Below are 27,803 nucleotides of genomic sequence, written 5' to 3'. Positions count from 1 at the left end.
CAATAGTTTGTCCAGAAAAAAATAAACAACAAAAACATAAGGTTAACAAATATTATAGTTCTTCAAAATGATTAGGACTAAAAAAAGTAAAAAATGTTATGGCCCTAGCTTTAGCATAAGCTGATCTGAAATCTAAGAATCCTTCTTGTACTTCTCTGTTCATTTATACAGCCTCTTAGAAAACTAAAAATCTTTGCTTTTTCAGACTTACATTTTAGTAAGTCTGAATGCCACCAAATGTTTCTCATTTTGAAACCGAACTTGATACAAAATCATGATACTACACAGATTCAGAGCCATGAAAATTTGTTTTATGAAATAAAACATCCATAACACATTGTTCAAAAACTTACTTAGCTTCAAGTGCAAGTGCACAAATTCCAGCAGCCAAAGGAGCAGAAGCTGACGTCCCAGTGTGTTGTGTAGTACAAGAATGGTGCAAATCAGACGTGATCTAAGGTTTAAAAAAAAAAGTAAATTATTTAGTGAAATGCTACATACATTCTTTACAGGATTGCAGAACAAATATTGTGTAAGTAGTTTTAAAAGCAGCATATCTATTATAACCAACAGTACTCTGATAAAGTAGAAGTTTAATTTCATGAAGATTGTAATCATTGGTTTTGTGTCAGTTGAAGACAATTGTTAATGAATTTGATCAGTGCCAAAAGATAAAATCAATATAAATAAAATATACATCAGACTTGTGAAAAATCTGTAGTGTGCGTGTCCTTATGCACTTGTACAAGTGTCTAAGTATATATCAGATCATTATAAATGTATCAGCTGTTTGATTAAATTGGTCCACTTACACTGAAAACCTAACAGGTTATTGCACACACGTACACTACAAAGTTCTGTGTAATATAGAGAGTCTGACAGCTGAACAAATGAGACTGAAAGAGCATAATTATCTACACTAACATACAAAAAGTTTCATGAAAATAACACATCTGTGTTTCAGATTGATCATACTGGTTTAGCATTTCATCACCGAACACTACCTCTGTTAGTGTATGGTAATCAAACAGAACTAATAATCAAATATCTTACAATTTCCCTTTCTCCGCCTGATCCACTACTATATGTTGCAGCTAAAGAAGAAGAGCAGGCCTCACTATACCATGGAACTAATCCATTCTCTGTGGCACTACTAATGGACAAAGTCCAGATGGAGTTAGTATAGCCATCACAGTTACAGTTATCATTATTTCTTCCACCATTACCAGAAGCCCAAACAAATATTGAGCCCAGCCCATTTCGACCCTGAAAAAAAAACAACACATTTACCTTCCTTTTTTCCGACAAGTACATTTTACATACATTTCTATTAATAAAATGAATTTCTTTGAAAAGTAACTAAATCTTAAGAGTAACATTTATTCTGCAAAAAAGTTTCTAATTAACTACAATGTGAAAAACGTCTCTAATTAAACATCAACAAGTCTTGTCAATTTTTTTTTATATTCAGTTTATTATAGTAAAACTTGCTAAATAAACCTTTTCTAATTTTGAAAAAAAAGGTTTTTGGTGATCCACAGTATACTAGATCTGATGAAAGATTTTTAATTTCCAACTTCAATGCTGGAACTAGTGTTAGATCAAAGATGGAATAGTGTTCTTTCCATAATTGAACAGCACTAAATTAACACTAATAAAACAGTTCAACACTGAAATGGCATAGGAGTTTAAGATCTGAAAATGAAATATTTATCAGAAGAATACTGATTGCAGAAAGACATGAATATTGTACACTAATATCATGAAAATTACATAGAAAACAACATACAGGGGAGCTCTCGTGACTTATCTGCTCATTTACAAGATATGATTACACTACTGATTTCAGATTATCTCATTTTTACTATCAGTGATTTGATATGAAAAGTAAATCCTTACTTTTTCAATTCCATGAATAAATGCTTCAGTTGCAAGCTCTCCAGGCCCATCCACGGTCCTCCCATCATCGTCGGGACCCCAAGAGGCACTGTAGATGTCTATATATTGTGAATTTAAACTCAACGACCGAGCCTCAACAGCATCAGTAACATCTCCATCCAGCATCCGAACACCTTGTAAACACATGAAATATTACAATAAACAACATGGCAAGAAACAAAAATAGATACATGAAATATTGCTATAAATAGTAAGGTAAGAAACAAAGGTAAACACATGAAATAAAAACAGACAGATACATACAGTAAAAGAGAGAATGAATAACAAGATAGGCTGGCTGACGGAAGAAATGTACATAGACACTTAGCCGACTGACAGATAAAACATGTACAAGCACTGTCAACTAAAACCAAAAAGGCTAATAAATAGATAGGTTGATATAAACTTTGAGATAAGCAAGGACACTGATTAAATTTCAGTAAGCAAGGTCTGAAATCTTCATATCAAAGGTCATGTTCATAATATGCAACCAACTATGTTTTCGTAACTGTCCAAATCAGGTGAATGTACTTAATAGTCTGATTGTTTATTGTTTTGATTCTTTGGTGGGAACTAGGGTGTCATGGAATGAATATGTGTGATGGAGAATTACACTTTCTTCCGAGACAATAAATAACATTAGTTTAGCATCATATCACACGTAATCAACACAGCATGAATAACAACCCAAAGTTGTGTTTCTAGTCACTAAAATGCTTATTTAATGGCACACTTTTAACACTGATGTTTTGGGAATTTAAAAACATTTTCATTACACTTTAGTTGATTTACTTTGTAAATTATCAAAGGTTATTTTTCTTTTACTTCGAATTACCCATTTAAAACTGTCACAATGGTAAAAAAATTATATCTGACACACAATGATGGAGCATACATGTAAATTACCATACACAGCTTCTGATAACACCAAGAAACTACAATATTGTACATAAAACTAAACACAAATTAAGACATGTTACAGAAAAGATATTTATCATTAGTAATAAACAAATTAATTACAATGAGTAGTTAAATCCACATTAGGATAACACATCATGAAGAAATATTTCTAACTATCTGTGGTATTGTGACAAAAATCTTTGACCTGAAAACAAATTAAATTCTAATAAATTCTAGACCATTTGATTACACTTGTACGTTTAATTTGTTTACAACTACCAATCTCTAGTAAATTAAGTCTATACAACCATTTAATAACAACACAATTTAAGTGTCATATCTAGTTCATAAAGCATGATAAAATATTACCTGTGTACATTTTTTTTAAGCCAACCGACGTATATGAATGGCACGTTTGTTTCATCTTCACTTGTTACCCTTTGTATATATATACAGACAGGCACGGCTACTCTTCAGCTTCAGCCTTATCTCACATATACAGACAGGCACGGCTACTCTTCAGCTTCAGCCTTATCTCACATTTACAGACAGGCACGGCTACTCTTCAGCTTCAGCCTTATCTCACATATACAGACAGGCACGGCTACTCTTCAGCTTCAGCCTTATCTCACATATACAGACAGGCACGGCTACTCTTCAGCTTCAGCCTTATCTCACATATACAGACAGGCACGGCTACTCTTCAGCTTCAGCCTTATCTCACATTTACAGACAGGCACGGCTACTCTTCAGCTTCAGCCTTATCTCACATATACAGACAGGCACGGCTACTCTTCAGCTTCAGCCTTATCTCACATATACAGACAGGCACGGCTACTCTTCAGCTTCAGCCTTATCTCACATTTACAGACAGGCACGGCTACTCTTCAGCTTTAGCCTTATTTCACATTTACAGACAGGAATGGCTACTCTTCAGCTTCAGCCTTATTTCACATTTACAGACAGGAATGGCTACTCTTCAGCTTCAGCCTTATTTCACATATACAGACAGGCACGACTACTCTTCAGCTTCAGCCTTATCTCACATTTACAGACAGGCACGGCTACTCTTCAGCTTCAGCCTTATCTCACATTTACAGACAGGCACGGCTACTCTTCAGCTTCAGCCTTATCTCACATATACAGACAGGCATACTCTTCAGCTTCAGCCTTATCTCACATATACAGACAGGCACGGCTTCAGCCTTATCTCACATATACAGACAGGCACTGCTACTCTTCAGCTTCAGCCTTATCTCACATATACAGACAGGCACGGCTACTCTTCAGCTTCAGCCTTATCTCACATATACAGACAGGCACGGCTACTCTTCAGCTTCAGCCTTATCTCACATATACAGACAGGCACGGCTACTCTTCAGCTTCAGCCTTATCTCACATTTACAGACAGGCACGGCTACTCTTCAGCTTTAGCCTTATTTCACATTTACAGACAGGAATGGCTACTCTTCAGCTTCAGCCTTATTTCACATATACAGACAGGCACGACTACTCTTCAGCTTCAGCCTTATTTCACATTTACAGACAGACATGGCCACTGTTCAACAAAAGCCTCATTCCATTTTGGAGAACAGAGATCCTATGGTTACCTTTAGTTATAACAAATGTGTTTACTTTTCTTGACATTTTAAAAGTTCAACTTACATACTGAATAAAAATGTCTTCCTTGAATTTTGGGAAAGGTAAGCTGGTTTGACCATTAATGGTTTACCCATTGCCCATTATTAGTTTTTATTTTGTCATTTATACTTAAGCTCCAAACTACATAATGAGCTATCTGTGAGGTGTCTACAACAAGTATTTAAACATAGTTTCTGGGATTATGAGCCTTCATTCTTACTGCTGAGTCAATTAGAAACTATTTGTTTAATTTTCACCGTATATCAATTATTCTTATAGCATTAAGTTTCCCTTAGTTTTAATACCTCTCTCCTCAACCTGTTCAAATAACATCTGTTAATTCACAGATGGTTGAAGATTTAATAACAATGTATAGTCAAAATGAATGTTAGACAAACAATTCAGTTCTATAACTAGAGAGAGTCTCTCTCGTTGAAAACCAGTTTTTATATGCACTTGAAACAGAAATTCATTCCGTCGGCTATATTCATTAATTAGTTGCGAATCACAGAAAGTTTTATATCTAAACACATGCTTGTCCTTTTATAGTAAAGGAGCCAATCACGTCTCTTCAAGGAACTACTTACCTCCAATTCCAGCATGAAAAGCAATGCCGACAGCACAGATACTGTTGTTCGCTATCGCAGCAACTTCACCAGCACATCTGGTTCCGTGCCTAAAATGGAATAGATTTATTTTTTAAAAAAGGTGATAAAACAAATAAGATAGTATCATGTTTTTAATGAAATTTACAGTTACAACATAATTACTAAAAAAACTGTTTGCGTCTATATGTCCCTAACGAGTATTTTCAAACTTCCCGACCTTTGATCATTATTAAACTTTCATAAAAAAAAAATAAATATAAAATGATAGTCAACTTTGTCTAGACATTAAACTTGTCTGCCTGTAAATAATTAAAACTATAAAATTATCCTGTTTTAAACCAAAATACAAACGAACAAATCCCATTTTTACCTATTTGAGTTAATAATATCGTATCGAGGTTGCGGGTCGTCATCATTGTTGTTTACGTCATAGCTCGCTTTAGGATCCTATATGAAAAAAACAACAATCGTTTCAAAACAGTTTGCGACATTTTTAACAAAACAAAAATTGTTTAAACTATGAATATATTCAAAAACCATATAGTTTATAAAAAATACTTTAATGTCAGTGGATAATTACTTGATTTTAATTTTGTATGAAAAAAAAACATTTTTTCTTAAAACTGCACAACTTGAATTATTAGAAATGACTGCTTAAAAAGTTGCTTCTTTTTGCTCTTTTGCTAATCCTAAACAGGATTCTGTTAAGTGACTAATCATTTTACGTCATGATCTATAAAGTTATGAAACTAATTTAAAATATGTACTCCAAGGTCAGTGGTAGCGGTCTTCCGTCACATATAACCGAATACCAAAAAAATAAAAATCAAAGAACGCGTCTCACATCGAAAGTACGTCATACGCCAGGTGGAGCTTTCGAATTTATCGTTCAACTCAATTCAACATGAAACTTATCGAACAATAACTGAAAATTTCATATTTTAAAATATAAACATTACTATAAAAAGGACGAAATCTAAACAAATTATTATGACAAATGACAATAATCGTCTAAGAGAACAAGCAGAAAATTAACTAAATTACCAAGGCAAATAAAAAACCATCTTTCCTGATGTCATATGAATTCTACGAGTTAGTGTTTATTTAAGCCTAACTATTATTTAAAATAACGCTTTTACGTATCAATCGAAATACGAGTTGATAGCTTTGTCAACACCAGTAGCTACTTCAAGAGGCATGATAAACATCAGTTATTTTCTATTTTTACTGCTTTCTAATTTAAACATATATCACAAGCACCGCATTTCCAGTTCAACGTATCTCATTTCTGCCACAGTATGGCGCCTAATAGAATGGCTTCGAGTTTGTTTTTTCAAGTACAAGCTTTTATCTCATGGCTCCATCTCTTAACCAATTTTTAAACAAGTACGAATCCACAGTTTTTATTTTCTACAAGTTAAGTAAAAGATACGGGTCAACACGTACATTTTCTTGTGTTAACAACTTGATAAACTGGCCTTTTTTGTCTACAGCGTGTTAAGGCTTGACACTTAACATTACATATTCATTTACACGATACTCCCACATTGCAAATAAGACAAATACCGGCGTACAAACACTTGAGGAACTTTTGTGTAACGGCTAGTTTTATACTACTGAACATGTCTTAATGTCAAGTTAATTAACTGTCCAGCCCCGAATTATTCTAAAGATATTAAAGCACAGATTTACTTCAGCGCAGTGCTTTTTTTTTCTTTTAGGGGAAGCAATTTTTAAAGAATCAGATATGTCACCCCCATGTAGGGTACTGTTGCCGAGCTACTAATAACAATATTTTATTTTATTGAAAATTCTGACGAATGAAAATTTTAAATTTATAAACGGTAGTTAATATCTTGTTTTAGCACCGTATAAGTTCCTGTACATAACTGTCGATGCTGCCTCTACAATTTGATCTTTTCACAAATGTAGGGGAAGTTCCTCTCTGTTCATGTGCAATAGTTTTACTGTGAGTTTACTCTGTAGTGAATTCATGGAAATGGGAAAGTTTAATTTCAACCCTTCACGTAATACATAATATTATGAAGTTTATTTATTCATTTTTTTACAACCATAAAACTTGTGTAAAGTTTTGCTACCTTCATGAACTTCTCATGAGTTTTCCTGTTTTTACTGTGTTTATAAAAAATTCATTTAGAAAGAATAACGCTACTGGCTTTCAAGTTTCTTTGTGTGTGTGTGTGTTTTTTTTTCTTTTAATAGTTTACATCTGCCTTGAGTATAGTAATGGGCGGTCTTTCAGTGTCTGTGCTGAGACCTTGGCACGAACACCTAGATGTTGTGTAGTAAGTCCAACACTCCATATATACATTTACACTCTATAAAAATTACAAATTCAATACAACCTACTCAACTTCAAACTCTCAAAAGCAACAATATTAATTGGAAGGCAGTTTGCATTCGAAAAAAAACAACCAAAAAAACAACAGATATTAGTAAATGTAGCTGAATTTTCAGTCATACACTTAGCTTCTAAAATCCTTATATTTTCATGAATTAGCCACACGTTTATTACAATTTCTAAGTTTTAACTTAAAAACTGCGTTTACACAAATATCAACAAAAATTTCTTACTCTAAAAGATTATTTCAGTAATTTTTCACATACTACCCCCCTTTTCTAAAAAAAAAAACAACATTTATATGTTTTAAAATTTATACATATATGTAATGGTAACTGTTTCAAGCGCTAACAATAATTTTAAATTAGTAGGGCGAAGCATCAACGTTTCTTATTTGCACATTAATTTATTTGTAAAGTTTAAAAATATTCCACCATCTTCAGAAAAAATTGGAAATCGTTGTTGTAAATGGCACCGTTGTAAACATAATTTTATACATACATTAGGTTTACAAGTAAATTTATGTTTATTTCGTGGTTTATTCTCCTGAAGATGGTTGAATTATTTCCAGCAAAAAAACTTATATCTTAAACTTTACTAATTAATTGTTGTGCATGCAAAAAACGTTGATGCCTCGCTTCATTAATTTTGTTTTGTTTTTTTAATTTCGCGCAAAGCTACTCGAGGGCTATCTGCGCTAGTCTTCCCTAATTTAGCAGTGTAAGACTAGAGGGAAGGCAGATAGTCATCACCACCTACCGCCAACTCTAGAGCTACACTTTTAGCAACGAATAGTGGGATTGACCGTACCTATATAACGCCCCCACGGCTGAAAGGGCGATCATGTTTTGGTGCGACGGGGATTCGAACCCCCGACCTTCGGATTACGAGTCGAACGCCTTAACACACTTGGCCATGCCAGGCCTATTAATTTTATTTAAAATATTTTGCACAAGAAATGTCTGATAACAATAGTACTCAAACACAGTGGATTACACACACCTTGTATAGAACGTTTTAAAACGACCAGAGACAAAGCATATAGTGTTTGAAGTGATTTAGAAAAGGGCTAATATGTCTACATCGAGGTGGACTGGCTTGAGATGGGACAGTTGCAAAGACACTCATGGCCAAACATGTTTTGGTATGAAATGAAAGGATTATGTGTATGGTCTTTTATTGTAGAATAATTTTTTATAGCAATCTAATATTGTTGGATGACCATTCTTCCCTCCTAGGTTTGTCTATCGCCTCGCATTAATCACAGCCATCAGAATGATGAATGATTAACGTTTGGGACCTTCTTTGATATAATCACCACATACTTACAATACTTCAAAATGTTTATTCTTACATAGTTTTCTTTGATATCTGGATGATCCTTTTCTAGTCCATCGTCCAGTATAGTGACCACCACACCTTTTCCAGATACTTTCATATCCCACGCTGGTTTAACATTCATATCTAGGTTATTTCCTCTATTCTAAAAGAAAAAAGGGAAAAATTGACATTTAAAATTAAGAAGGCCTTCTTTCTTGAAAATCTAAAGTTCTGTGGACGTGCTTTCCCATCATGGGCGATAATTCTTTTTACTAACACTCTTGCGAAAGTTTGCATGAATATATTCGATTCTCTTCATGAGTGTTTGTGGCCATGTAAGTAGTTGTCTTGATGTGTTTAAAAAAAATACTCAAATACGATTGTTCGTTCTAAGAAACAATAAAGATCAACATGTAATTTTCAAATTATAAATATCACCGTCTTTTAATCAGTCCACAGACAAACAAGGATTGGTTCTCGAAGACTACAAATACACAAGGAACTTTGACTAAACAGGAATAGTCGTTATGTTTTAAAAAAACATAAACAAGTTCTTAAGTAATGTCAAAAGTGTGGTCTGGTCATTAGGCTTAAAACAATATAATAAGCAAGTTCTTAAGCAATATCAATACATGACGTAAATTTCGTCAACATTCGAAATAAATCACCTTACCAGATACCACATATCCTTCCACTTGGGATCATTCAAATACGGAACAGTGTCCGTGTAAAAATATGACAAATCACGCTTCGATCGCTTTTTCAGGGTCTGTTGAGAAAACCATTTCACCTGAATAAAACAAATCATTAGAAAGTAATGAAAATTGTGGTACTAGAGGGCTAAAAAATTAACAGAGATAATGTTGTAAACTTAATTGAAATTGTAATGCTTAAAACTTATTTTTTACAATTAAATAAATACTGAGGTTACTGTGGGTTTTAAAATGAGAGAGAGTAATGCTTTAGTTAATATATGCTTATTACCAAAAGTTCAACTTTCGTAGGATCATGTAGTTTTATCTACTTGATAAAACCATGAAAGGATTGACACCTATCCACAGCAATGTCTGCTGCACAGAATACGATTACCATGAAAATTATAGAAACATACCTGTTTATCTGAATGAAGTGCTTCGTGGTGGCGAAGGCTAGGTTCTATTGAGCGTTTCGACACTTGGTGATGTCTGAGGTGATGATAATTGTCAAATATCTAAACAACGAAAAGTTAATTACTGTCGTAAAAGTTCAGAAGGTAAAGTTCACTTTAAAGACATTAATTAATGTTCATCAAAAGCTCCGTCTAATGAGAAAAATACAAAGTTATAATTTTACGTCTTAACAGCTATTGAAAAATATTCTGTGACAAATGCCAACGTGAAATTATTTTAAAGTTTAAATTATTCTGTGTTGTAGTTTCAAATTATTTTAACAATATTAAAAACGTTATGTTGAAAATTAACACGAAATTATGTTATTTCATTTCCCCCAAACAATTTAAAGTCCCTTCAAACACAGAATGGTTTGGTTTGTTTTGAATTTCGGGGAAACCAGCTCGAGGGCTATCTGTGCTAGCCGTCCCTAATTTAACAGTGTAAGACCAGAGAGAAGGCAGCTAGTCATCACCCATCGCCAACTCTTGGACTATTCTTTTACCAACGAATAGTGGGAAAAACCGTCAGATTATAACGCACCCACGGCTGAAAAGGCGAGCATGTTTGGTGTGACGGGGATTCGAATCCGCGACCCTCAGATTACGAGTTAAGTGTCTTAATCATCTGGCCATGCCGAGCCTGCAGCTATAAGAATTTACGAATTGCACGTATCAAAAAGCGTATGGTTTTTAATACAAACTAGCGTTTCCTTAAATACGATGCTGTATTTTGATGTCACAACTTTAATGTGTTTGTGTACACCGTATAAAATTCAACACAATACTGGTCATTAGTGAAGTAATATTTCTGACAATAACTTAAGTTGGAGCTATCCAAATATATTAAGTTTTTGTTCTGCTTTTTGTTCGTTGTATTGGGGTGGAACAAATCATGAGAAGAAAACATTTGACAAACACCCCTACATCGAATCCATGCGAACTACTTTCATTTACAGACCTTTAAATTAAGTATTTTTACGTATTTACACATTTCATCACGTAATAACTGCCAATTCGAACCATAACAAAAAAAGAGAACAAAACTAGAAAATATAAGATACGAACACTATTATTACATATTTTACGTTAATGATGCTGCTATATGGAGTTTTATCATAGAGGAAGCTACCGGATCCACATTAAAAATGCCAAAGTTATTAGATTTATTAATTCATTGGAAAAGCACATACAATAGCAACAGCTGTTAGCTCATAAATTTACAGAAACAACGTGTAAAACAGTATCGAATCACCTAAGAAGAAATTTCAGCTGTATTTATTTATGTGAATGCAAAATAGGACTTCACTAAGTGTCACTTATTTATTTCAGGGAAGATATCGTTTGACATCCAGTAAAAAAAAAAAGAAAGCTATTTACTCTGTTGGTGAATCGACAACAGCGAGGGCTGACACATCTTTGCGTTCGATTCACACTTGGTAAGGATCATGAGTAGAACGAAAGTCCGTGAACAAACCTGGTTTTGTTGACGTTTTTTTTTTGTTTTAATTTCGCGCAAAGCGACACAAGCTATCTGCGCTAGCCGTTCCTAATTTAGTAGATTAAGACTAGAGGGAAGGCGGCTATTCGTCACCACCCATCGCCAACTCTTGGGCTACTCTTTTACCAATGAATAGTGGGATTGGCCGTAACATTATAATGTCCCCACGGCTGAAATGGCGAGCATGTTTAGCGTGACGGGGATTCGAACTCGTGACTCTCGGATTAGGAGTCGAGTGCCTTGACCACCTGGTCATGCTGGGTCGGTTGAAAGAGCAGGGTTTAAAACGGTTACCACAGTATCTTTACACAATACGCCAAGTTCATAATATTGTTTGCAAACTGTAGTTCAAAACTTGTTCTACGCTTACTAGGTCTCATAACAGAACGACAACCGGGCCGCTTTGTTTATGTTTTGTTTTAATGTTAGGTTTGCTCCTCAAATTACATTTAAGCAAAACTAAGAAACTTAAGTACTGTTTTAGAGGATTTTTCAAATATCTGTAATAATTGTTAGTTTATTATTTTAAAATTTTCGTCTGGAATACTCTGAATAACATTTTACTAAAGTGTTAACTTTGTCGAAGTTTAGTGGCCTGAGCTATGATTTTAATTTAGCTTGCTTTAAAAAATAAACTGTTGGCTGTAAATTTCAATGCTAGTTACTATTGAGTAGTTTATTTTACTCTTGACAACTGTTTTTGTGTATTTTACATGAGTCTCACAACGATCGGGTAAGAATTATTATGGTTTTTACTATCTCTCCAGGTTTCACAGAAACACTAGCCCTTGTTTTCGTTTTGTATTATGTTTGTTTTCTTCCATTCGTAGTTGTGAGTACATGTTCGTTTTGTAATGTTTGGCTTCTGTCTCCTTACAACTTCGGATTGAGACACTTCGTCACGCTATGAATCTTCAGTAGGTTCAAGTCACTGCTCTGAGGGAAAGCCGTATAAAGGGAAATAACACATTTAGTATTAATATATGTACATAACTATCACTTTCCTGCATTCCTGGTTTCGATATACAGTTGTATATAACGAAACCTTCATGAACGTGGAGATGATTAAAATAGAAGATAGTTAATTAATTATTTCGGTTTCTCAAACCTCCAAAATTATTTCAAAACGGATAGAAAAAAGGCGTATTGTTGCGAACATTCCGTTTTTCCATAGTTGTATTGAACATGTCCTTTGCAATTGGTACGCGCGTGTCGTATAGTGTAACTTGCATCAACACTTCTAACATATAAAAAAATATGTACATGTAACATTTTTCTTGTTTAGTTCTCGTGTAACCGTGGAACTTATTACATTCGTCGTTGTCTTTCATGAAATTATGAACTTTATAGTGTTCTTGTTGTATCTATTTAAATTAGTGTTAGCCATCTGCTGTCAAGTGTCAAAATATAATTTCGAATAAATGTTATTTCTAAGTTACAGAGAACTGCCTGCCTGCCCAACAAATATCCGTTTTCCTTTCGAATTTGACGATACGACCATGAACAGAGCGCTGTTCACGCGCGTATTCACCTACACGTGCTCAGTTCCGCTGCGGCTCACTTCTTTCTCGCTTCTCTTTTCTAGTTCCACTTCCCGCAGACAACATGGCGCTGTAGGAAGTGTTGCTTAATAAATAAAAAAGGTTCGTTAAGAGGGTTTCCCACTCTTAATAGTAACTACAAATGTATCTGATATTTAGCTTTCTTCTTGTTTTACAATACATGTAATTGTGTAATAGTTTAAGTCTCCCCCTAAACATCTTCTAAATATTGAATAACACATTAATGTTTTGATGCATTTCTGATTAATCCTTAAAGATATTTGAAATTAGCATTATATAACGGATATATGTATACGGATAACGTGACCAACCATCCTTCATACAATGGATAGAAGTATACGTATGACATGTACCAGTCCATAGTTCCTTTACAATGTTGGACATTCACTACAGGTGAATTCATGTTAATTCAAGGGTTTACAAAACATTAGATACAATTACACACCTCCATATTTATCTTACCAGAAATCTTTCAACCCTTCGTTAATAGTTTCTGTAAGATGTGTGTTGATAAACAAATTTGCGACTTGTTAAATTTGTTAATAGATAGACAATAGTGAAAAACGTTGAAACGTACAAGCTGTATCGTGTTACATTTTCTATACCGAGTAGAATCTAAAACATCATACGTAAACTACAAATATACAGCTATACTGTTAATCTTACTCTAGTCTCGGATTGGCTTTTAGGTCTTTGTGTAGACCCAAGAAAGTCATTAACTCAGACGTCTTCCCCCTGAACTGCTATTAATTTCTTACTTCAATAGGGTAACTTACTAGTAATGCTTTCATTTGTAGTTTCTGGTACTGTTTCCTTTCATAAATTTGATAAAATATAAAGGGACAAAAAGAATCTTATTATTCCAACAACGATGTTCAGCTCACAACTGAATACTCATGTATTCATTCAGTCTTATTACTCCAACAACGATGTTCAGCTCACAACTTAATACTCATGTATTCATTCAGTCTTATTACTCCAACAACGATGTTCAGCTCACAACTTAATACTCATGTATTCATTCAATATTATTACTCCAACAGGGATGTTCAGCTCACAACTTAATACTCATTCAGTCTTATTACTCCAACAGGGATGTTCAGCTCACAACTTAATACTCATTCAGTCTTTGTTTGACCTCAGTTCATTGAAAGCAACTCATTCTAAAAACGAACCACCCTGTTTGCAGATTAATAATATCTAAACTGCAGACGACTCATACACTGCCAAAACTTGAACTTATTACCCATAGTTCTATTGATTTCACTTCTGGAAACAAACAAAAAAAGTTTTATGGATCTATATTATCAATACCTAAATAACCTTAAACACTTCAATCAAATCCCTTCTGAAAAAAACAAGTTTAGACATTTTAGTCTTTCCTCACAGAACAGTCCCACCATCCCAGGTATCGTCCTAGTGGCTCTTATCTGAACCTCTTCCAACAATTCAATGTCCTTCTTGAGGTAAAAACCCCAAAACTGCACACAGTACTTGAAATGAGGCCTTACAAGTGATCTATACAGTGAAACAATAATATCCCTTTTCTTGTATTGAATATTTCTACAGATGTCACTCAATAAACTAAGCTGTATTGGTAGATACAACAAATTGTTTGGATGACTTAACTGATTTTCTTTATAACATCACCAAGATCCTTTTCTTCAGTTACAGTATTTAGTGTATTTACATTTAAAATGTAACAATAATTTGAATTATAAAAACCTAGTTATCATCTCACACTTCATCTGTCATATATTAACTCAATTCATCAAAATCTCCCTGTAAGTCTGCAGCATCTTTAATACAGTTATTCACCCCCAACCTTCAAAATCTGATGGTCATTCCAGAGCCAATATCATTAATATCAACCATAAACAGCAGATGACCCAGTACAAAAGCACACCATTTGTAACTGTGATCCAGTCAGATCTAAGTCAATTTATTACTACTTTACAGCCAGTTTTCTATCAATTTAATAACATTTCACCAACACTCACATATTTAATTTTTGTTAGGTACCTTATCAAACGCTTTCTAAAAATTGAGGTAAACCAAATCCACATTATTTCCTTCATCAATTCTGGTATTAACATCCACAAATAATGGATGGTTCTTTAACACAATATCAAAATGGTGTAAGTAACTTTCCAAAACTTCCCAACTATTGATGTAAGACTAACTGATCTATAACACTCCTACGAAAAGACGTTTCTAGTCCTGATTTCTCCAAGCCCGTTCCCCTGGCTGTGGTTTCGCTAGATAGTAGATAGGGACAGTGGGAATCTCGTTAATCCATTCATTAATGGATTTAAATGGCAATTTCATTTAAATACAAAATTATTAGCCTAATATTAATAACCTTTCAAGTTGCTCTGGGGCCTATTAGGCCCCACTTTTCGTAGGAGTGATAATTGCTTGTACAACGTTTATCAACTCCTTTAAATGATAGACTAACATCAGCTATCTTCCAATATTCTAATACTTTCCCACTACTCAATGATCTATAATAAAAGTTAACATTTTCCACCACTGAAAATTTATTTCTGATAGGTACTTACCCCTCCTCACTCACTGTTATTTGCAACTTTATTTGTCCTCCAAACATTGGTGAGTTTTTAAAGGTACAACAGTCATTCATACCCTATATTTTTTGCCACTTTTTTCTCTTACAATTTCACACTTAACATTATATTCTTTACATCAATATTCTCCACCTACATTAACTGCTGTGGTTGAAGCATAATACTTTTATCTTCCTTCATAAAAACTGAATAGAACATTTAATTTAATAACTTTATCATATCATAATCTTCCTAGATCAGCTCCCGCTATCATTTTAAGAGGTCCAATCCCAATCTTAACATTTTGTTTATCCATCATATATTTAAAGTATGTTTAACCTTTTCATCTAACCCTCTTCTAACTTCCTTTTCAACCAGCTCTCTTGATTTCCTATAGTCCTCCAAGTCCTTAATTATTTCCAGTAAGTTTAAATTTCTTTAACTGATTATATTAACTCTTACTATGATCTTTTAAACCTTCATTAAATCACACTGGATTATTCTGCTGTGTTGTCCCTCCCTTTAAATGTACAAATATTATGTGCGATCATGAATTTGTTGGGTTTCTAGTATCATGTAGCATAAATGTAATGGATTAGTATACACTTTTAGTCCTGTGGTTTTGTTCTGTGGGGTTTGTATTATTGGGTTTACTAATAGTTGTTTAAGTAAAGGAGTAACAATATGAAGTGTTCTTTAGCTATTGTTAAGAGTAATGCGTGATACAGTCGTCTTAATTTTATGGGTTTCAGTATTGTGTGATGAATTCAAAGGAAATGTTTTTGGCTGCGTCTACAATTAGTTTAAGCTGACCGTTTGAGACTTTATCGGATCATATGTTGCTCCTGTTGTGAGTTGATGTTGTGTTTCTTGATTTTATGTCTGTGCTACCTGAACGTATGTTTAAGTTTTATTCTGTACATTAGTGGTTCTCAGTTCTGTAGTTTTAGTTTTGGTAGCAGGGATGTTTTTCTCGGATTCTATGTGTTTCATGTGGAGTTGATTGTTTTGGATATTAAAGATGTGTTTTAATGTCCTTGAACTTAGGACATCCCTTCTAATCTGATGTCTGTAGCTGGCAGTTATAGAGTTTTGGTTGTTTAATGTAGTCTCAATTTCTGTGTTCTGTCCCACGCGTTACAGAATTTTGGTTTTTTAGTGTAGTCTGGAACTTTGTGCTTTTCCCCACGACCCCCACAGGGTGAGAAAACTTAACATGTTGCTGCTACATATCTATATCGTTGGCAGTTGTAACACTGGCGGTGTTCTTGTGTTTTTAACTCTCAATCTCCGATACCACAAAATGGTAACTTCCGATATCATGTTCTAGACATCTCGTGACTCACGTGTGTGTACCAATGGCACATTCCGATATCTCAAGCTGCGACAAAACTCAACTACTACCACAAAGTATCCCTGGCAACTTTTATTTCATTTTTCTTTAAAACAAGTTAGATGACCAGTCATGTGATCTTTTATTAACATATCCACGAACGTACTCGTGTTTGGTACCAAACAGACTTTTCAGGCAAATGAATGACCAGAAAAAGTTTGTTAAGTTTATGACCACCTAACACTTTAAAAGCAGAGAATAATACATGCCGATAAGCTGATGGATAATAGAATTTCAAAACAACATTCTGGCCAGTCCACTCTGTTTTTCAGAAGAGTGTGTATTATGATCCAAGTTCTGATAAAGTGCATACACTAATCCATGGCGAGACAGAGTGTCGCTACCGTTTTACAAGTGTCTTTATCTCCGTGAGATTGACACTGTATCTGATATCGACCACTTTCCAAATGGTTGCAGCGTGAAGCAAGATTTGTAAGCACTCGCCCCCACATCCTTTTACCAACCAACTTGTTCTTTATGCATAAAGTGACTTAAATAATTACCCCACCAGTAGTTCAGCAGAAATTCTGAGAGCTTATAACGCTAAAGTTCACCTTTCATACTTTGGTAGGCATAGAACAGACAGCCCATTGTGTAGTTTTGTGCTTAACAACAAATAAAAAGTTACTTCTATATATATATGTGGGGGGGGGGGTGCGTGCGTGCGCGTGTGTTTGGAAATGAAGTTCAAAAAATAGTAAGAGCTGGCCGCCATCTTAATGCATATCCTCCCAAATCTCGTTTGGTAATAAAATATAAGGTTCCTAACATCGTGCTAGGATTATCTATTTCACGCATGAATCCTGTGTTTTTATCAAGCTTCCGTCACTGTTTAGTCACTCATTATCACGCGATTTCAAGTCTGAATTTTTGTATTAGATGTTTTAACCTTCATTTATAGCCTATCCATTGTTTGAACCTGACAGGATTACATTGTCTTGAAACAATACCGATATTAAAGTTATTGTGTTGATACTTGCAAGTACATTAAACATTCAAATCTCGGCTACAATTTTTTTGATAAATGTCTTGCAAAGCTATTCGAGGGCTATTCGCACTAACAATAACTAATTTTGAAGTGATAGTCCAGACGGTGGACACCTAACCAGACAACATCACTCAGACTGAACAGAGGGATTTTACTCTCACTTCTTTACGTTGCACGAGAGTGGAAACAGTTCGTACACGAGCCACTGATTCTCGCCAAGCCCTCTTGATTAAAGTAAACGTAGCTGTCTCCCCATTGTGAGCTGCAATTTCGTGTGACTTTTTTTAGATTCATGAAAAGTCCGAAGCCGAAATTATTGGTACTTTTGAACTAGTTAAAGCCTGATACTAAATGTATTTCCGCAGGGTCCCTGAAACTGTTCTGTTTCAAGAGTAACAAATATTTCCGTTTCTTGCTTTTGAAGTTCATATGTCATGTTATGTTGTACACTACAGAGTGCAAAAATATTCTCGTGATTCATGGCATGCACACGTTTTACCGACGTTACTATAGTTCAAATTGCAACGTTACGCTTTCCTCACATTACTTAATTTTATTGTCTTCCTGACTGACTGACAAACAACACACTACTGCATGTTAGTGCGAGTGGCTAAAACAGATGACCCTCCAGACGTCTTTGGACCCCTTTATTTACCGAACTATAATCAATATTTTTCGAAGCTTGACAATGCATTTTTCAACTCGGATGAATGATATATAAAGTAGACTATATGATATTATTTCACCTGATTAGTCTCAAAATATGGGGTAGAAATGGATTATTAATGCATAACTGGTCTCTCAGTTTAACGCATACGTACTGTTAATACGTCACTAATTCCACATGCTGGTTGTAATTTATCTTCTTCGAACAGATAAAAGTAATATTTTCAATCACTGTATCAGTTTTAATAATCTTAACTATTTATTTCCAAGCGCCGAAACGTTTCATTCAGAAAAACAGATTGTAGTTAACCCTTAAACGGCGGCCGTCATCAACTGATGCTGCTAACTATTTATTTCCAAGCACCGAAACGTTTCATTCAGAAAAACAGATTGTAGTTAACCCTTAAACGGAGGCCGTCATCAACTGATGCTGCTACCTATAACATTCCCTCTGTTTAAGGGTTAAAGTACCACTTTATTTCACTTGCTATATTTCAAGTAAAATATTTCATTATTTACTTTTAACTTCAAAAATAGTTCCGATTATCCAGCTAGGTGCTTTTCGAGGTGTACACAATGCCGAGCGAAGTTGAGAATCGCGTCTGTACTCGTGACACGTAAACAATGTAAGCGTGGTTATTTAGAAACGCGGGATTTTGCTTGTGCCGCCTAAATAATGTCAACTGTTGTTATTTGGAAACGATATATCAAAAACACAAGATTAGGGTGTCACAACATCCGTCTCTAGTGGGTCACCTACTTCGCTCCACTCCTGCGTAATTTCCCGTTTGTCTCTGTAACACATTAAACAAAGGGGAAGCTCCCTGTAAGAAATTTTAATTTCGCAATCACCCCACAATCAACTTACTGTTTGTTTGTTTTTTTGGAGTCAGTTCAAAGTTTTAACATACAACTTTTGAAATTAATGAAATTGAATTTCAGGTTTTAAAATGTTTTCTGGCCAAATCTCCAACTAGCAGGGTGGAGATACAAAATATGTTGCACTCCTTTACTTTGGTCAACACCTAACGTTTACCCGATCGAAAGTTTCTCATATAACCTGCACAAATGATTTTAACAAGACGTTCTGCGATTACGGTCGTTTAAAGAATTTCTTTACAATAACGTTTAAAGGCGACTTGTATTTGAACACCATTAACTCGATTTTCACTCAGTTTCCATCACAAGTTTAGTTCAAAGTCAATATAGAACTCACTAAAATCACGTGCCACCAACAATCACCGTCACATTTTACCTCGTAGAAGAGACGTTATTACTTGTAATGCTACTATATCGGTTCATGTTGTGCATTAGGTTGCTTGTTATCTCCCACCACCCAGTGTTGTAGCTAATTGGAATAAACTTAGCAGGCAGCCTTAGATTAATCGCGAGGGGTCTTATCTACAAGGCTTTTCCCTTCTAGAAGGTCACTCAGGTAAGACGAGGAAGGGAACTTAAGTTTACAGGATCGAGAGTAGCATACGGGGTCTACATGTTTGAAATTGTATTCACCCTTACCCTCTCTTTAGATAACTACAGAAGTAACTAATCGTAATGGAGAAGCTTTGGTCGCTACACTGAGGTTTCTGTGGGCCTTCGAACCCTACAGTGGGTATTTTATGTAGGTATTAAGAATGATGTCCAACCGAGACATGAAAGAGATGGAGAAAAAAGTGGTTACCCTGAAAATGTTTATTTGTTATATGTTTTATTAGATAACACACACAAAATGTAAAACTATGTTTTTAGAACACACTCGAGATCTGTTCAAATACGATCTCAAAATATAATTTTAACACTGGCTTTCATAAATACCTGAACTTTCACGAGTTTAGTTAAATATTATCATAAAATGTGTTGCAAACCTGTTGTGTCTTTGAGCTTATTATTATTATTATTATTTCAATTAGCATACAAAATGATCAAACAAGTTTCTTTGCAACTCTGGAGTCGTCAAAAGATACTTTTTGAAGTATTCGAAGAAGGATGGCAGTCAATCACTGAGGAATATCTGTACAAACTTACTGAAAGTAAGTCACACTGATGTGAAGCAGTTGTGGTACAAACTTACTGAAAGTAAGTCACACTGATGTGAAGCAGTTGTGAAATCCAAGAGAATGTCGACTACATATTAACTTATAAAACTGGTTTGTGTTATTTTGAGTTTCATTTTCATGATCGATTATTGTAGAGAAACTTGTTTGGTTATTTTGGAGACTAATTGTAATAAAAAGATTTAAGACACTACAGCAGGTCACAACACGTTTTATGAGAACATTCAACTAAAATAATTAAAAGTTCGTGTATTTACGAAAGTCAGTGTTAAAATTAGGATTTGAGATCATATTCAAACAGATTTCGCCAAGTGCGTTCTAAAAACGTATAGTTTTATATATTCTTTCTGTTATCTAATAAAATGTAAAATAAATTAACACTTCCAAGGGAAGTCACTTTTTTTCCATCTCCTGTACATAGTTAAGTTTATTTATACAAAACAAAAGCAGATGACTCGGGTTCCATTCAGTTATCTATTAACTACTATTCCGCAAATAAACACCATTCATTAAAACACTTGATCCCTCTATAAAAAAAGGTTTATGTAAGTACACAGAACCATGTCAGGCGTAAATTTGTTTCAATATGGACTGCTGTTTTAATTTTTTAATGTTACTTTGATGCATGCCTTAGATCACGTACCATTAACATCAGATGACCTTCTTAGGCACTTGTTTACACAGTAAACATTTTCAATGAAAACTTTAACATATTAATAAAACAGGAAAAATAAACGCTACTTTAATTAAACACAACTTTAGCAATGAATGGCTAACTACAAATACGTAGACGAGTAGACTTGTTGTGCGTTTTAAATTATCAGTTAAACACAGAGAATGTCCAAAAGAATCCTTACACTTTCAGTTTCATTACACCTACCAGGTGACAGTACTGCTATACATGTTCAAATGTTATCTCACGCAAATTTTACAGTGCGAAAAATACATAAATTAGTTTCAAAATTTATCGTAAAAAAAAGGCCATTATCAATCAGCATTTTATAGTTTCACTGTAGGTCAACAGCGATAACCTCACGTTATAAATATTTAAAACTAAGTGAATAAAAGAGTAAAAGTGTAACTTAATAGCGAAAATGGTAAGACTAAGGAACATAAGTATAAATACTGTCAAGGAAGGAGTCATCTTCAGCTAAGATCATCTCTTGTTTTCCTGAGGAGGGTGGTTGATTTTCAAAGGTAGGGTACTAAGTTAATTTAGGAGGGTTTAATTAAGGGATAATTATGTGAATGATAAAAACTGGCTTTGAGTGTTTTATTTTAATTATAACTTAACGTATGGGAATAGGTATAACTTTGGTTACTATAACAAATAATGCTTATCTAACAGCATACACCAGCTGGACAAACAAGAAAGTTGTTACTGTTTGTTCTTAAACCGTAAGCTACGTCCTACATGCTGTTACATTTACCGCTTCATTGCTTTAACGAATACTTGTTCAAAGATATACATTTGTTATACATATCACTGGGAGATATACCATATTAAAACTTAGCTAAAGTATTATTACACACATAAACATAAAATAAAAAAATTCAATCGTTTAGCCTGAAACAAATATTTTGCAAACATTATCACTTTTTGTAATGAGCATTGACAAACAAACAAAAAAACCTAAAAATGGCTCTCTTGCAACCCTCAGTTTTAATTTTCCCTTTTATTTTAAACAAGTAGTTCACAACATGATCTGTAATCACGTTATTCCCATGATCAGTTTTCTGGTAACTTGTAGAGTATATTCAAACAACACCGGGTCCGTGTGTAACTCAATATACACGACAGATACACTTAACGCTCTACCGACGAAGTTAACAACTACGTTGTTTTCATTACAAACATAGGATTTTCTGGTTCGTTTAAAAAAAGCTGCATTGCTAAGTTTTTATGGGAATTCGAGAAACAAACAGTTGATTTTTTACGTGGAATGAAGCGATAACTTACAAGCGCTGAGGTTCCCAGTAAAACTAGTTATATTTTATTGTATAAACAATTATTAATTTTACCGTTTGAAACAGTTGACATGACAGGGAAGGAAACTAACCTCAAATAGTCTAGATTAAAATCACAATTATATTGGAAAAACAACCTACTTAGACCTAACGTCTAAGTTGTTGGATACTACTTTGTTTCACGTTTATTTAATGAAACAAATTGTATATATATATATCATGTACGTACCTACAAATCTAGTTACTAAAACAACTATTACCAATAGGTCTAATTCTGTGAAAAATCACTACGCTGCAGGCCTTTCACTTATTTCCATTAATTTGTCCATTTAGAACTCAAAATTAAAAGCGTGTAGAAATATAATTTTAGTTGTTTTTTTTATCTTCAAGAAGTTGCAATCCAAAAGGCTTTACTTTCAAAAACCAGAACTTGTCAGATTGCATTTGGATGACGAGAATTGTTTGGTTTGTTCTGAATTTCGCGCAAAGCTACACGAAGGCTATCTGCACTAGCCGTCCTTAATTTAACAGTGTAAGACCAGAGAGAAGATAGCTAGTCATCACCACCCATCGCCAACTCTTGGGCTAATTTTTTACCAACGAATAATGGAATTGACCATCACTTTATAACGCCCCCACGGCTGAAAGGATGAGCATGTTTGGTGTGACGGGGATTCGAACCCACGACCCTCAGATTACGAATCGAGTGCGGATGACGAGAGACAAAATATAAATGCATGTGAAACTGCAGTCCACAGTAGTCAAAAAATACATTAAGCCTTTACGTCACTGATTATATTCTCAATTTCGCCTCTGGTGAAAAAAATAAATTAACACGTATATAAAATCAATAAACAGTTAGTCCTTTGCATAATATTAAACAAAGAATTCAACAAAATGTCATAACATTAGTTACATGCCTAAATTAATTTAGGTTACTACATGGTAAAGTAAAACGAACTCCGTCGATAATATACAAAATAATAAAAACCTAATAACCTAAACGTTTCAAAAGATGGACCTTTCTTCTTCAGGGGCAAACTGAGGATAACGATTTTTAATTGATATACTCACACGCCTTGAGGTATTAAAGTAATAAACGTGATACACCTTTTAAACTATCATTTTGCAGCAATAAACAATAGCGATTTGAAATGTATACCAAGTTTATCAATAAATTATTTTTGCCACACACTTTAGGCCTACCAATTTCTAGTACTTCGCCAGCTTACGACAGGTCAAACCGTAAACAATACTATCTTCGTATCGTTTCTTTATTAATTTCCGAACGCTAAATATGCTTCTGATTCATACTAGTTCATGATCATAAACAACTATTGCGATCAAAATAAAAGTTTGCTTCTGAAGAAGAAATGTCCAACTTTCAAAAGCGCTCGGGTTGTAGGGTCTTTATTTCATCACTATCATTCTCAAACCTACGTGTTTTGTTGTTTTTTAACATCATGAAAGTTTAAAGTAAACACTATTTTACTTAACAGTGTTCATTAGTTCCTAACTTCTAACAACTTGTATGTAAAAGGTATATACGAAATCTTATTAGAAAACAATAACTCAGTTCTTTAGCAAACAAAGTATTTTAATTTCTAGTATTTTCTTGATCCTTGCCAAGAATGAAACGTTATGCTGATAAACAGAAATTATTCGGTATAAAATCATAAACGTATATAAACACTCTGAAGTGTCTATACGTTTGTATGTGAAATTATTGACCTGTTACGAACTCTAGAAATGTGTCGTTTTTCATATATTTGTATTAGTACTTACTACCTTTGTCTAGCTTATACGATCTGTATTAAAACACAAATTACGTCTTAAGGCTTAACTTTTTTTTTATATAAAGAAGAGTTAAAATAATTAATCTTTTCTGATATTTTTTTCAAGGCATGTGAACTAAGTGACATGGCTTAAAAATGATACCCAGCTGTTCGTTTTTGAATTTTGCACAAAGCTACTCGAGAGCTATCTGTGCTAGCCGTCCCTAATTTAGCAGTGTAAGACTAGAGGGAAGGCAATTAGTCATCACCACCCACCGCCAACTCTTGGGCTACTCTTTTACCAACGAATGGTGGGATTGACGGTACATTATAACGTCCCCACGGCTGAAAGGGTGAACATGTTTGGCGCGACGAGAATGCGAACCCGCGACCCTCAGATTACGAGTCGAACGCCTTAACACGCTTGGCCCAATACCTAGCTGTTATTCACGAACATAGAAATAAATAATTGAAAACAAATAACAAATAAGGCCCGGCATGGCCAAGCGTGTTAAAGCGTTCGACTCGTAATGCGAGGGTTGCGGGCTCGAATCCCAGTCGCACCAAACATGTTCGCCCTTCCAGCCGTGGAGGCGTTATAATGTGACGGTCATCCCACTATTCGTCGGTAAAAGAGTTGGCGGTAGGTGGTGATGACTAGCTGCCTTCTCTCTAGTCTTATACTACTAAATCAGAGACGACTAGCGCAGATAGCCCTTGAGTAGCTTTGCGCGAAATTCAAAAACTAACAAATAAATTTATATACGCTAACATAGCAACATAAACATAAATTTAGGTTGTTGATTGATTGATTGTTTGGAATTACGCACAAAGCTGCACAATAAGCTACCCGCGCTCTGCTCACAACGGGTGTCGAAACCCAGTTTCTAGCGGCGTGAGTTCGCAGACATACTGTTGTGCCACTTTGAGGCATAAATTTAGGGCCAACATAACCCACCAAGATCATATGACTGGTTCCTTACGTTACAAACCACAATATTATAACCATTCGTTTTTAAATATAATCCTTGAGATGGCTGTGCTCATTATTTCATAACTCCATTCTTATTTATCCAAATATTTCTGAGAAGCACGTGATGGACTCACCGGTAAAAGAAAGAAAACATGTTCTGTATAAGTACCAGCATTGTTCACTAAAACATTTTAGTCGTTGTTAAATAGTGGTTAGTTTTACGTTAGTATACGAGGTTATTTATCCGGAAAAAGGGCCAGAGGCCGCCTGGAGGAGGTCACCTGTTTTAATCAGACAGTCAGTAAAACACTAAAATGACGTCACACAAGGAACGCTTAACGTTGCAGTTTGTACTGTCGTGACGTGAGTAAAACGTGCGCATGCCATGAATCACGAGAATAATTATACACTCTGCAGGCTACAACGAAGAATGACGTATGAGCTTTACAAGAAATAAAAGTATTTGTTATTCTTAATTTTGGTTTATTTATTCTTGAAGCAGAACGCTTTGGGAGTCCCGCGGAAGTACATCAGTACCATATGTGTTTCATTGAGGGGAGCAGTACACAACACGTATCTACGCCTTTTCCGGACGTAAACAACAACGTGGCGGTCGTTTATCACTGGAATGTTTTCAAAATGACAAAAAAAAAGCTCCATTACTTACATATCATGAAAGCTAGTCTCTCTCAAGATTCAGTTAACAGTTTATTTCATGAAAAACAAAGAAATAAGTAATACAGCCGTTAATAAAAACTTTATTCTTAAGTGTTCTTCAGGTTTCACTAATTTACCTGGGGCCACAATTCAAAGTGATATTAAATGCATAGCGTTCTTTCTCTGTATTTCATTACTGCCTCAGATTTCATAAATTTTTTGTAAAGTTTCTACCAACAAGGATTATAGGGTTCGCCATTTTTATCAAGGCGTTCTTGTAATTTTTTTTTTTTTAAGTTTTACAATATTAAATAACAAGGTATATGAAATGCGTTATGACTCCCAATGTTCGTAAATTTTCAGTACGAACTTCTACTGTGTGGTTTTACAATTTGAGGTCAGGGTTGACATCCTGTCAGTATTAAATACGTCCCTAAAATGTACGCCAGCAAATATTCATGATGTCAGTGAACCTAATCGGTCGACCGACCGACCGCCAAGACCTTGTTTCGATGCGTGCTATACGTGGAACATAACTCCGGGTTTGTGATTTTATTTCCTGTCGGTCGTTAACCTCAGGACAGGTAATACAACGATAACTATTAGTATCCGTTGCAGTTATTAACCATGCATAACATCAAACACCTCCCATCTAATTCTAACACGATTTATCACAATAGATTAACAGGCTTTATTAAATCCCAAAATTTATGAACCACATAGTACGATTATTTGGCTAAACAATTTGTCAATGTGTACTAAATTGTACATCACGTTTCACTCTTACCACAATAATACTAGTAACAGAATAGTAACACTTCATCTTAACCCACTCTTAATACAATAATATTAACAACAGAAAAGTAACACTTTTTAATCCATAATCCCGTGTAAGATCAGTGATTGTTTAATACCAATTACTTAACATCGAATCTGAAAAAAAAAAAAAAACTCTTCTTACCTCTCCTAAATAAACAAATCCATGTTTTTCTGCTAATTCTTTGGCGACTTTTGGGCCACCCTCGACGCGAACAACAAACTGGTCTGTGTAGTGCGAATTATTCGCTAATAACGTGCTCAATAATGTAAAAAAACATTGTAAAAGCAATAATTTTGTAGAGTTAATACTGAATATTCTACAGTTCGATGCCATTCCACAAAAATCGGAAACGTATTGCAAAATTAATGGATGCAAATAAAATTAAACAAAAATAAGTTTCAGTAAACAGAGGACAACTAAGTGATACTACTGGTATTAACATGTGCGGATTGAATTTTGTGATACGCTAAATTAAGTCAATAAGCTAAATAACGTTTCCACTAATCTGCCAAACCTTTAACGACCTGGAACTACATGTCATCAAACATTCTGAGAATTTTTATCAATAACGGAAAGCCCTTGCTTCCTCATCACTAGAGAAACAAGTTTTGAAACGTCCCGAGACAACTTTCTTACTGCTTAGCGACGCTCGCGCCTCACAGTGATAGTACTAGTACATTGTTTGTGACGAATTAATGTTACAAGAAACTACGCCATCTACATCTTAAACAAACCTGTACCAACAATATTAAAACAAGTTGGGTTTGTTGTAATAATGCGTAATGGTACTGACTATTTAATATTGTTTAAACTATTTTTCTAACGCCCGACAAATGCATGAAAAACACTGACAAAAAAAACTACCATGAAATGAGTTTACTTAGAGTAACGCCGTTCAAAATATTATTTCAACATCACATATAGTTTCCATCGATGTTAGAGCAATATTCTTGTTTAAATGCGCTA

General features: G+C 34.5%; 1 protein-coding gene across 7 annotated transcripts in view; it reads right to left on the bottom strand.

Annotated features, from left to right (window-relative positions):
• LOC143239476 (furin-like protease 1) overlaps positions 1–27,480 on the bottom strand; it is a 59,345-nt gene extending 31,865 nt beyond the window's left edge. For 6 of the 7 annotated variants that reach the window (XR_013021208.1, XR_013021209.1, XR_013021210.1 and 3 more), the window contains exons 1-9: positions 26,979–27,480; positions 9,881–9,979; positions 9,443–9,559; positions 8,804–8,932; positions 5,458–5,534; positions 5,067–5,155; positions 1,900–2,072; positions 1,054–1,266; positions 354–454 (exon numbers count right to left, since the gene is read on the bottom strand). Coding sequence is in view for 4 of the 7 variants with exons in the window: in XM_076480558.1 (XP_076336673.1) it covers positions 354–454; positions 1,054–1,266; positions 1,900–2,072; positions 5,067–5,155; positions 5,458–5,534; positions 8,804–8,932; positions 9,443–9,559; positions 9,881–9,979; positions 26,979–27,170 (1,190 nt within the window). In the remaining 3 variants the exon portion in view is untranslated. The remainder of the gene's footprint in view (positions 1–353; positions 455–1,053; positions 1,267–1,899; positions 2,073–5,066; positions 5,156–5,457; positions 5,535–8,803; positions 8,933–9,442; positions 9,560–9,880; positions 9,980–26,978) is intronic. The other variant, XM_076480561.1, reaches the window with a different exon arrangement.
• Positions 27,481–27,803: the final 323 nt, after the last annotated feature.

This window comes from Tachypleus tridentatus, chromosome 13 (genome assembly GCF_004210375.1).
Source record: "Tachypleus tridentatus isolate NWPU-2018 chromosome 13, ASM421037v1, whole genome shotgun sequence".
In the NCBI taxonomy this organism is placed as follows: Eukaryota; Metazoa; Arthropoda; class Merostomata; order Xiphosura; family Limulidae; genus Tachypleus; species Tachypleus tridentatus.
Note: the sequence above shows the minus strand (reverse complement) of the source record. Positions and strands in the feature narration are given on the sequence as shown.